Raw genomic sequence first — 12,363 nt, forward strand, 5'->3', positions numbered from 1 at the left:
AAAGCATAATTTCTTAGTAGCACTGTCTAGTTGTTGTGAACAAATACTTTTTTGATGTATTATGATGATTTTAACCTTTGAAATGAAATGAAACCCATTGGTGTATCTCTATTTGTTTATGAAACGTGACATCGGCGTATCTTTTGAAGCTCTTGCATTTTAAAGTAATATAAATGCATGGTGAAAGGCTCAATAGTTAGGAAAGCTTTGTCACTCACTACAAAAAAGAATCTGTAAGGTTCGTGCACATTGTAAGTTAAGAGATGCTTGCCATTCATTCAAACATGTTTTAGGAATGTATAATTTAATGGAAAATTGCCATAAATTTTAGATAATGGCTGTTGGTTGTTTCACACGCAGATGAAACCACTCTCTGTTAAGTGAAGCATTTCCAAAAATGGCCTTTACAGATTGACTTTACCAGGGATTAACACTGCTAGATATGCTAATCTGTATGCCACAGATATGTTCAAAAAGCATGGATTCTTCGACAAAACAGTCACATCAGCACATAGCTGGAGAATTTTGAAAACAAAGCTAGCAACCTTTAAAATTGTCATACCTTTCCAAATCATTTGCTGGGTTTGTTTTCAATACTCAAATGCTTTTTTTCTAGGGGGATTTTAGATCAAACCTTTTATAAAGTGTTCAATACAAGCACAGGTACATTTCGCAGAGTTTATTTTGGCGCCTGATAATATTCCAAGTTTCAACTTCAGTTTGGTAGTCACTTGTAAACCTATAATCTGTCACTCATCTGTAAACATGTATATGCGGAACTTTGGGTTGTTTTCTTGATATATCTTACGCAATATGGTCTCTGGAAAATGTGTTGAATTGAATTAGTTTCTGTGCTACGCTACTACGCAGCATTGCCATAAATATTATATGTCTCCTCATATAAGCTGATTCTAGAATGCAAAATAGATTTACCAAACTAAGGGGTACGCGAGTAATTCTGATTGAGAACAAACGAAATGACAAGTTAACCTAATTTAAACAACTACCACTTGAACTTTTATTAACTCAACTTTATTAATTAAAGTAAATTGTACTATTTCGGTAACAAATAAAATTTTTATAGAAGCAATTGAATATTCAGTAAAATCAAATATTTGACATTGAGGCATATAAGTTGTCATAACATTTGACTAAATTAATTAGCATAAAATTTTACCTCATTTGTTGCCACAAATGTTGCAGAATGACATCGGACACTTTTTTGTCCTTTTTATACTATACGATAGGCTAATTTAACAACTACTCATCAATCAGAAACATTGTGTACTAAGCCTGCAAAAGCCGCTCCATTTGCGCAACCTTTTGCTTTGATAGGTACGTACGGCTTGTTACGGTTCATAGGATCGGCATATATGTGAATTTTTATAAATTCCCTGATTTCATAGTCCCTAGTTCCCATAGTTCCCATAGATTTTCATTTCCCTGAGGACATATGGTAGGTATTCGCTAATCATATCTTCATAAATTCATTAACACGATTAACCCATAAAGATTCATGCTACAAACATCTGCATCCTTTTCAGTAATATATGTTTTGTTTTAATTCTACTTGCTATTGGATTAGCAAAAATAAGGAGTAGATCATTTTTTCCTTGCCTGTCACTAACAAAGTAAATTCGTTAATAAAAAGATGCTCTCGATCTATTTCTCATTGTGAATTCAATTCAATTTTTCAACATTAGTTATTTTTAAAGTCAAAACAGCGCCCCAGATTTATCACCCAAACATTTGAAATGATTAAATTATATTAGTAGAAATTAATATCGGGTAAATTGCCATTATGAGCACAAATATAAAGCCTATATTTTAGATATGTCAAAAAAGATTTTGCTTACAGCATATATTTCTCAAAAGCATACCAAATTTGCTCCTTTCTTAATTGATCTATTATATTTGCAACAGGTGCTAATTGATGTTACTAGAATATCACTTGAATATGGCAAGTCCATCAAATTCTAAATACTGTTTTTAGTGCTACCATCCTTTGCAGTGTGCTAGTCTCGTGTCACCAAAGCAGATGTAATTGGATTACACCTCTCGTGAATCAAGTTGACTCTATAAAATATGCCATAGCCTGGTTTTTCATTTATTCTTTTCTGTAAAATCACCAATAATCTGCAAATATTACAATTCAACAAAAATCAAAATTCACAACATTTTACAGTCTATATGTAATGAAATATTGCAAAGGCAAAAGTTTTGTTTTTCAAGGCCTATAGCAATGGATTAGTTGAGGCTGAAAAAGCTGCTGTTTTTCGCCAGTTAAGAGAGTGTGGCGTATTACTTTTGTGCCATTTGAAATGTTCTGTTACTAATTACAGTACCAAAACTCTTTTTTATAGGATACACTATGTAAACTTCAAACTATACATGATGAAAAACTTTGTTTTGTTGCTCTTCCTGCCTAAAAGTTGACCACAGTTGGTCGAAATGTATTGTTTTATTAAACTCACACGCTACTCATTTTTCGCTTTACAATAACCAGTTTGTATGCATAATTCATCACGGCTTATGGTTAAAACCTTGATGTGGGAGATAGTTCGATGTTTTTCTTCCACATCACACTTTTAAATTCATAATTTTTCTCAATTATGACATTTCAAGTGTTATTGTGTTATACTACCTTGTTAATTAAGCAATTATGAGAATGCAATGAAGGTATTTTTTTCAATCACATGTGCTGGAATACCCCAAGTTGAAGGTCGCAAATGTTATAAAAATCCAGAAATTGGTCCTAAACTATTTGAAGTTTGATCTTTCATGATTTAGTAGATTGGTTAATCTAAACACCCACTGAATAGTAATCAGGTGTCATCATAAACACGGAGATTTAGTAAAAAGGTTTCTACCAGCAGATAGTGTAGAATTTGACGAGTTCGTCGCTAAGAGTGCTTGATTTTTGATGTAGTTTAAATGAAAATGATTCATCTCTTTCGAGAACCAGTTGCCTGGATGTAACATAAAAATCCTGGAATTGTTTTGTATTTCGCTGTTCTGATAACTCTTGCATTCGGAGAGTCTATTTTAGCTTTAAACCAAGTTCTATACAGGTATTGTGTCATGTGATTAGTGTTAGCGGTTATTCTCCTTCATAGAAGGTTTTGTGGCATATGATTAATCTAGATAGCTTTCTTTTCAAGTTTTATATACATTTTATAGTATTTGATTCAGATGACCAGCTCTTTGTCATTGGCAGCTGCTTTGTTAAAGTTCTTTGAGACAGCTGACATTAAAATGTGTAATTATTTATACCAGAAACATCATAAAAACAAACAGTTCATGAACTTGTTAATATTCTGCAGATCTTATAATAGGCTATTAGTTCTGTTTCCCCAAGTTGCTTATATTTATAGCATAAAGTTTTCAATACAAACAGATGTTTGTTGGGTAGATGTTGATGAATTTGCATTATGATCATACTAGATTGTCCATTGGGTGATTTACTTAGACAAGTTAGTAGTTGCTTGTGTGTTGGTACTGGTAGGCGGCACATCATGCATGCATTCTAACAATTGTTATATTCGTGGTCGGTGTAATTGCAGGTACTAAAAGCATGCCTGGGGATATGGATAGGATAGTTAGTCACACTTCACAATCTTCCTCTGAAACGGAAGGTTTGCTACATTCTTCAAAAAAACCGTGTCGATCTTGTGTTGATTTTAAAACCTGGTCTAAAAATATGTCAAAGGAATCATCAAGTCAGCGCAAACCATCTGCTGAAGTAAGTCGGTATTCCGTAAGTTGAACGCTAGACTCTATCACCCTATTCAAACTTTGTACAAATCCCTTTAACATCTTTTACATTACGTCATTTTTAACTTGGTCCTTTTTATAGCATTGCTGTGAAAAATTGTCTCGCAGATTCTCTCCTTTTTGAAGGAGGTATGACGGTGGCAAAGTGTATGCGTTATTTGGAAAGAAGGATATCAAGGATTGAATTGACAATATGACACTGATCTCATAAAAGCCGCATTAACATCCGCATTCAAAATTGTTTTTCTTTAAAAAAAATTACGATTACCGCTAATCCTTATTTAAAACCGGCGTACCGGCTATTCTATAAAGAAACCTACAAACGCACACAAAATGTCATCTAAGAAAGTACATTGAGAGTTTATGAAAATTTGCAGTATGAAGTTTAAAGGTTGACTTGCAACAAAATTCCCATTACAGTTATTTGGTATCAAAAGATTCACCATGTCATACTCTGCTGTGTTGTAGGTGCAAAAAATGTGGAAATGTGAGTACAAACTCTTAAAAGGTCAAAAACGAACAGTTAATCTCGGCCATCACAAAACCGCCGTAGATTGTAATCAATTTATTTCTCTGACGTAATCAAACGATTTGGTTATTGTCTTGACACGTGATGTTCTCACGTGAATTGAAAGGCCAATAAAAGGCTCAATATAAAATTTATCGTAGCACTAGTTTATGACAAACACTTCGGGTTTTACCAAAGAGCCCTTACCAAATATGGATGCTCACTACTCTACAGTTTTGTTTCGGCTTGGTCTAATCATCTAATCATAATCTGATCATGTGACCCATACTTCCTGCCAAATAGCACGAATATTTTCTGCAGCAGTTTTCGACTATCACAGGTGACCAACGGGCTCGTCATGTTTATCAGAGGATGATATGCAATCCTTCAAGCTAAGGTTAAAAAATTAAACAAATTTATACGGTAGGTTTTCAGATATCAGTGCTCAAAGTGACAGCATTACAATGATGATGAAATAGACGCGTAAGGACAATAGACATGGTTTTATTGAATGCGTGAAGTATATTTGTGAAAATATTTCGACGAATGAGTTTGCATGAAAGTGTAAACAAGCCGTCTTGTTCATATACGTCCCATTTAGACCGTTATGGAAGGGATTTTAATATATGGCAGTTTCGTGATGACGGCAATTAACTGTTTGTTTTGTAGCTTTTAAGAGCTTTTAATCACATTTCCACATATTTTGCACTCACAACACAGCAGAGTAAGACATGGTGAATCTTTTGATACCAAATAACTGTAATGTGAATTTTGTTGCAAGTCAACTTTTAATAACATAGATTCGTGGCAGCAGGCAACATTCGCCAAAAGAACTGGTAACGTTATAAGATCCTCTAAAGGCATTTGCCGAACGCGTACAGAAGTGCGAGTGATTAGCAAAGCTTCCAAATTAAGGAGCACTTCATCTCAAATGGCAATATTGTTAAAAGAATTTTAATTAATTAAAATCAAGTGAAATTTGTTAAGGAAATAAAAGCTTTACTTCAATCAAGAGTAATGTGCTTGTAAAGCGCACACTCGTGGAGTAGTGAAGGGTACACTTGTGTACAAGGAGTATTGAAGGTCAATAACAAAGATGTCTTGTTATAGTTCTATAACAGACTATCTACTCGTCTAACTTAAATATTTATTTAAGCAATTCATTATTACTGTGTCAATATCTTTTGTCTGAGGCTTTTTAACTCTTTAGCTACCAAATTAATTTATTTACGAGACAAAATTTTATTGAATAAAACCTAAAATTTTGCAAGTGTGCATATAAATTGTCATAACTTATAAACCGCATGGTTTATGAAAAATGTTTTGATACCAAATTAAGCAACATTAAACTTTCCATCAGCTACAAATGCCACAAATGTATTACAGGATGAGCTCGGATTGTTTGTTCAGCCATTTTCACTACAACTGTATGTCCGAGTCGGACAAATATAATTACAGCCTTCGGCATTATTATCATTGCTAAAAATAAAATAATCACTCTCGGTAGTACTACTCTCCAATAAAATCACCCAAAGTCCTTAGAGTTAAAATTAGTAAAACCTTCGTAGCTATAATGTGTCTGACACAACTGGTCATTGCTAAGAGGAAATTGCCATAAAAAATAAGTTTTTAAAAAGTGAAAGTATACCCAGTGTGATTTGTAAATGTAGTTTCTATTAGTTCAACACATGCTGATAATTGTTTCCTTTTGTTTAAGTACAGATATGATAGGCTAGTTTATTAACTACTCACTAATCAGAAATGTTTTTACAGGCCTACAAAAGCCCACGCCATAGCTGTACTACGTATCTCGTGGTGGCGATAAAGTTAGTAACTTGCTAACTTGTTTCAAGATGACAGAATATTCATCATGAAAACTAATCATATCATCAATATAAGTATAAATATTCTGTCATTTTAATGAGTATTCTGAAAAAAAACTTGCTAAGAAATTCAAGTCTGCATTTTATGCTACTGTTAATCAATATGATTCATATTAGTTGGGGCCTAAAAAATTTCCCATTTTTGGCTGCACAAGAAATATTCAAAAGTCCAATTTATTGGCTTCTCACCATGTAAGCCTATATGAAGTATTGCATAGTCAACAATTACAATACGCTACTCTAACAAGGACAGATCGAGGAAGGGAAATTTATAGTTGGTTTCGATCTAATTCCAATCATTAAAAACATATAATTGTTAAAACCCTTGTGTCAGACTTTTGTTAAAACCAAAAAAAGCAATATTCATATTAAAAGCAATATTTGTAAATACCGTTTTTATTATGAATTTTACAAATCAAAGCTGTTCAATTTATTGAAGCCTAAGAGAAAAGTAGAAATGTTTTTTCACAATCCACAAAGTACTGGATTATGTTTTGAGAATGTTAACAGGTCTGTACTTAATGATTTAGACCAGTAGCTCGGCACCAACAGCTGCAGATGAAGGCAGGCATGACTGTCCTCTAGACATAAATGAGCTCGGAAGAAGCACCTGGGGGTTTCTGCATACAATGGCTGCCAACTATCCTGACAAAGCATCTGCCGAGGAACAGAGACGAATGACATCTTTCATATCGGACTTCTCACATGTCTACCCTTGTGATATGTGCGCTTACGACTTCAGGAAGAGGTGGGTCTCACATATCTGATCAATTGTAAGGCGACACTAGTCTCGTCAGTCCTACGGACTGCAGATATGTGATGGCTTATGATTATGGCTGCAGTGTCGCTCTCGCAATGCAAGCTTTGTACTTGTTATTAGAACTGGCAACAACACGATAAACAACGTCATAGCTAAGTACAAATCTCTGAACTTAAGCTAAAAGTTAGGTCTCTAATTTTTACGCTATTCATTTATTTTAATTTGGGAAGCAGAATTAAATATTCAGTAAAACCCAATATTTGACACATAACCTTTGAACCAAAAGGTGTGAAAAAATATTCAAATGTCAAATTTATCAGCATCAAATTTTATATCGGTAAATACTATAAAAATAAGTGAGTAAACGTGTTTGAGAATGACCTCGGACTATTCTCTGTCCTTCCTCAACTACCATGACTAACAACTTGAGCTTATTCCGAGTCAGGAGGGTTATCGCTATTGCTTATGATATTGTTATGAAACTATTCTCTGTCCCTCGAACTGTGACTGTGTATTAGATAATCACCAGTAGTTTTTTAATAGGGCTATTACTATACTAGATCTATAGTTTGTGAAGCCTCGGTAGCTGTAATGCATCTGACACCGGTAGTCATTCATTGTGAAGAAGAAATTACAATTAAAAATTAATATCTTTGTGAAACTCAGCTCAGCCTGAGCTGTAAACATATTTTCTATTGGTTCAACAAATGCAGAAAAGGAAAAATTGTTTCGGCTCGTGGAACACGACGAGCTAACTCAGGCCAAGCATTTGCTGGTATATAGGCACTAAACTGAAGAAACAAATCTGGGAGTGTAATTATTTCTTAGCATGCAAGTAGCATCTTGCCATCGTTTGGAAACATTATTCGGGAAATAGTCAGCAAATGATAGTTTTTGTACCTTCCTTATGAATTCTGGTTAATGTTCTAGGTACACAGTGACTGACTATTCTTACCAGCGTGCCCTCTTATGGCCACTTTGTGATCCTTCAAATGGAGCTAATGTTTGTTTTTAGGCTTTTGCCCAATTAAAGGGCTTGTGAACTAAATAATCACAATATATTATAGTTTTAATGGATTTCTTAAAAAGTTCACTTTGATTTTAATCTTATGAACTTGGGAAAAATTCATAGGCTACTTGGGCTGTACAGGTTGTACAGCCCAAGTAGCCTGCCTCTACATGCCATCGTTTAAGTGTCCTATTTATCTATCGAGAAGATTAATATCCACTTGTTTTGGTGTTTATCTCATCTTTTATTTAAAACGCATAATCGTTCCAAAAATATTTTCAATTTTATTTTAAATTATGTTAAACTAATGCTCTAGTGCTGCGTCTAGCTGTGCCAATGAAACACAGAGAATTAGATAATTCACAATAATTCTAAAATTCTCAACGGCGAATGATTGATGCAGGTGGTAGTGTGTCAATGCCGAATGTCGCTGGTGTCGATGTCGAATGTTGCAGTTTCAAATCCAATGTGATGTAATTTTTTTCCAACCTCTGGCTCTTATTATTGTGAAGATTAAAAGGATTTTGGACTCACAAAGCTTCTCATTTTTAGTTTCTCCAATAATTTTTTAATTTCCTCCAAAATTTTTATTAAATGACAAGTGTTATCTTCTCATGTAGTATTTTTCTTGAGATGGGCAATTCCTTATATTAGGGAGATCCCAACTGTAACACTCACTTAGCTCACTCTATCATTGTGAGAATGGTAAGCATGGCTGGGTTGTCGCTTTCTGGTTGCAAGGTTAACTGTACAAAACCCATTCATGACCAGTTCTGATGGCTAAGGTTGTCAATTCATATACTCAATCAATTGTACATGCTTGGTAAAATTTTACTAAAAGATTTTACTCATTTATTATGGGTTTTGAATAAACTATAAATAATACATGTAAAATATGGTAGTAAGTTGGATACACAACTAATTAATAAGGGATAGATGCTACATCATCATAATTAGCTGTCTTTTCTTGTTTATTCCTTTTTAACAATTTAACCCTTTGAACCCTAACGGCCGCTTTTGCGACCTTACGTAGGGTGTGTCAGAAACCCTAGTGGCCGGAAAGCCAGCCTTGGCGCGACTCTGTTTACAATCGCGGTTTATAAGCAACAACGCAAGCCAATCTATTTAATCTTTGCATAAAATGAAAGCCTAGGAATTTTTACATCCATTTTTACCATTTTCAAAGATATTTATTGACATCCTCCATTATAATAACAAATGTTTATTAGGACGATATCACGAAGAAAATTGATGTGGCTCATTCGTTGGTAGGTAATAAATGATTATGATGCAAATAATGAATTTTATTATATTAATTATATTTTTCTAGTATATTTAAAGTCATTAAAGGATTGTGAACATGTATTCGATGGATATGATACTACTGTTATAAATGGTTATCGAAATTTTTTAGTTTTAGCCTGAATAATAGTGAAGTACTGTTTTTTTTCTGTTTGATGACATTTGCTGTGGGTTGCCCAAATTTTTTACTAGTGTTTTATCAAATATCATCGTATTATGAGCACATTTAGCTATATTTAATAAAAGTTTAAAAACTTTGGATTGTCGGACAAATCGCCCAGGGTTACAGACACGCGTTGACAAAAACGGCCAGGGTTCAAAGGGTTAATGCTTGGTTATTAGGCTTAGACTTACCAATGTTGTTAGTGACGGTTGCTAGTAGTAGCCTGTTTAGTTCTTCAAGACTCTGCTATAACATAAGAATACCAAGCTAGTGGTTAGCTAACTTTCCATTGTTCTCTTTATAGTAGATGTTTTTATTTAACCGGAGTTTTACTTTCTTGTTTACATAAAATGCTTGTAAAGTTCTAAAATAATTCATTGACTTTTTAATTATTATTTTCAAATAATAAGTTTTTTTTTATAATATTCGTCATTTAGCGTGTTTAAACCTGTATAACAGCGTCTATGGGTCATTGATATTGATAGAATGTCTTTTAAAGGTAGTTTGGTAAGTGTATTCACTCTGATAAGTTGTAAGTTGTTTTCTTTACAGGCTAAAAAAACATCCAATTGAGGCTGAGAGTCAGCATAGTCTTTCACAGTGGCTCTGCAGGATGCACAACCAAATAAATAGCATGCTCGGAAAACAAATATTTGACTGTAGCAAAGTAAATGAACGATGGAAGGATGGTTGGGATGACGGTAGATGTGATTGAGCATGTACTGCATATTTTGTGAATCTTAATGAATCCATTGCTGATGTTCGCATGGATTTCTATATCTGAGCTCTTAAGTTCTTACGCAAATATGTGAGTTGTATTTCAGAGATTTCCTTCATTAGCACTTGTCGAAGCTGGGGCATTTTGCATTTGTTTGCTTCTTTCATTTTAAGCAATGATAAGTTAAGTGTATTGTCTTAACTCGCATACTTAGAATAGCTAGATTTATACTTTATAACATCATCTTTGGTGGCTACCGACCAGCAAATGATGCTTTTGTATTTGAAGATACCATCTCATGTTATCGATGCGGAGTTGTGCCTCCATTCTTATCAGATATAGTATAAAGAGGACAACTCTTAGTCTTGATTTTTGATGTTATAGATTTAATGTGTGCATAGTGAAGTCTTGGTCTGCTTAATTGTCTACTACTTAGCTTAAAGCTGCTGATGCATTTCACTTTTATTTGTCCTGGCGTGTCATCAAAAGCTCACTCTGCTAATTGTGTTTGCAGTTTTTGTGATCCTGTTTGACGTGCAGGCAAATTTTTGCTATAATAGTTTCTTTAATTTATTATTAGACAATATATCTAATTCACTATATATTGATGATGAATTTGTGTCTCACAGAAGATGTGTCTAGTGTCTGTTTTCAAGATGGTACAAACTCTCAGAGCATGCAGCTTGTTGACCCATTAAATCCCGCTTTCCCAGTGCTTTGCTCGCAATTATTGCAGTCTTTGTATCGAGTGAATGCTCGGCTCAAATATGGAATCAAAAGAAGGTGAGTGAATTAATTGAAATTAAAGTGTCGTTTCAGCTTATTCTCTCATGCTTATATTGCGATGCCTGTAATATTAATACCTCAAGGACAATGGCAGCTATAATTTTCCCTTATCTCTGCACGGAATACAATAGAAGAGATAGCGGTAGTCTATCATTAATTGAGAGAGAATCGGTCAGCCAGCATACGCGTATGTATGTCCTTGTTAACCCTCGACACGTAATACGCTTACCGGCTGCACTATGTCAAATATTACATAATGCCATCCTACCAAATGGATAAAATTTAATTGTCATTAAGTTCATAGGTAAATTCGTCATTAACATGTCATTGTATTTGTGCATCGTCTGCGCTGTCGCTAAGATAAAGATGTTGACAGTATTGCAGTAGTTTTACTTCTCATTCTTCGACGGCTATGGGCTGCCAGCGCTGGCTTCTAAGTCAATTATTATATGCTTGCTATTTAAAATATCAATATTAGACCATAACACTTACTGTAAACAAATTCAGTTATACGCTTACCATCTACTAAATGTCACATTGCTGTGCTATTATTCACTCCAGCCTTCTGCCCATTTTAGCTTCTGTATTAACTGGGTAGACAACTCCTAATTGGATTGTAACAATTCTTTAGTAAGTTGATCGAATGAAAAAATGTGGTTTTCTATATATACATATGCGTGTTTGAGTGTCTTGTCTGCATGTCAGTAATGGTTTGACTTGGTAGGTTTCTCTATAATTGTCATTCGTTTCTACAAATGGAGTTTACCATGGTTACTAGACAATTCAACTCCACCGCTCTTTCCGTGATATTAACTGCAATTGGCTCACATTGAAATGTCAGCTGTGCATCGGCTTGATCCGGGATTGCAGATTAACTGCAAAAAATTATTGAAGTTTTCTTCTTATCATCAAGGCAGGCGTATGATGCTGTGGCAAAACTATTTCTTTCTCCGAGATGCTTGAGTGTCATCTAAGACTGTTTGGTGTCATCATAGTAGGTCAAGGTTACCGTGTTAATGCTCACTTTTTAGTCGACTTCTAAAACCTTTTTTATTCTTCTAGTATGAAAGCCAATAGATTATATAAAGTCCTTTGTCACTAGGTTGATTGCGTCAAGGTCAAAAATGTTGCCTACCGCCATGTAGGAACTACATAATTGAGCTTTCCTCACAAAGTCTAATCAACAGCTAATAGGAAGTTTTATGGTTTCAAACTGTGTGTTCCTCTGTTAACTTTCCTGTCAATTCAATTTAGCATCATCATCTCATCAAGTTTGTTAGTAGAGCAACTTGGATGTTTCAACGTGGGTGGTCTGAGTCAGAGATATACACCTTGGTCAGATCACTTTCAGTTAAATGGCATTGGCACATGGCATTGTAACATTTTCTTATTGACTGTACAATACATGGATTATCCAAATCTTATATCTCACTGAATATGCAATCATTCTTCTGTCAGTG

At 34.3% G+C, this 12,363-nt stretch overlaps 1 protein-coding gene across 3 annotated transcripts; it reads left to right on the plus strand.

Moving 5' to 3' along the window:
* Nucleotides 1-3,464: 3,464 nt before the first annotated feature.
* LOC137391172 (FAD-linked sulfhydryl oxidase ALR-like) lies at nt 3,465-10,719 on the plus strand. 3 transcript variants are annotated; one of them, XM_068077552.1, is made up of 4 exons: nt 3,465-3,757; nt 6,696-6,913; nt 8,589-8,639; nt 9,952-10,088. In XM_068077552.1, the coding sequence occupies exons 1-3, from the start codon at nt 3,575-3,577 to the stop codon at nt 8,614-8,616; spliced, it is 429 nt and encodes a 142-aa protein (XP_067933653.1). In that variant the 5' UTR covers nt 3,465-3,574; the 3' UTR covers nt 8,617-8,639; nt 9,952-10,088. The 3 variants fall into 3 exon arrangements, with proteins under 3 accessions (XP_067933653.1, XP_067933651.1, XP_067933652.1); XM_068077550.1 differs by lacking the exon at nt 8,589-8,639 and having other exon boundaries at nt 9,952-10,719; XM_068077551.1 differs by lacking the exon at nt 8,589-8,639 and having other exon boundaries at nt 3,465-3,742; nt 9,952-10,719.
* The last annotated feature ends 1,644 nt before the right edge of the window (nt 10,720-12,363 follow it).

The sequence above is a fragment of the Watersipora subatra genome, chromosome 3 (assembly GCF_963576615.1).
Source record: "Watersipora subatra chromosome 3, tzWatSuba1.1, whole genome shotgun sequence".
NCBI lineage: Eukaryota > Metazoa > Bryozoa > Gymnolaemata > Cheilostomatida > Watersiporidae > Watersipora > Watersipora subatra.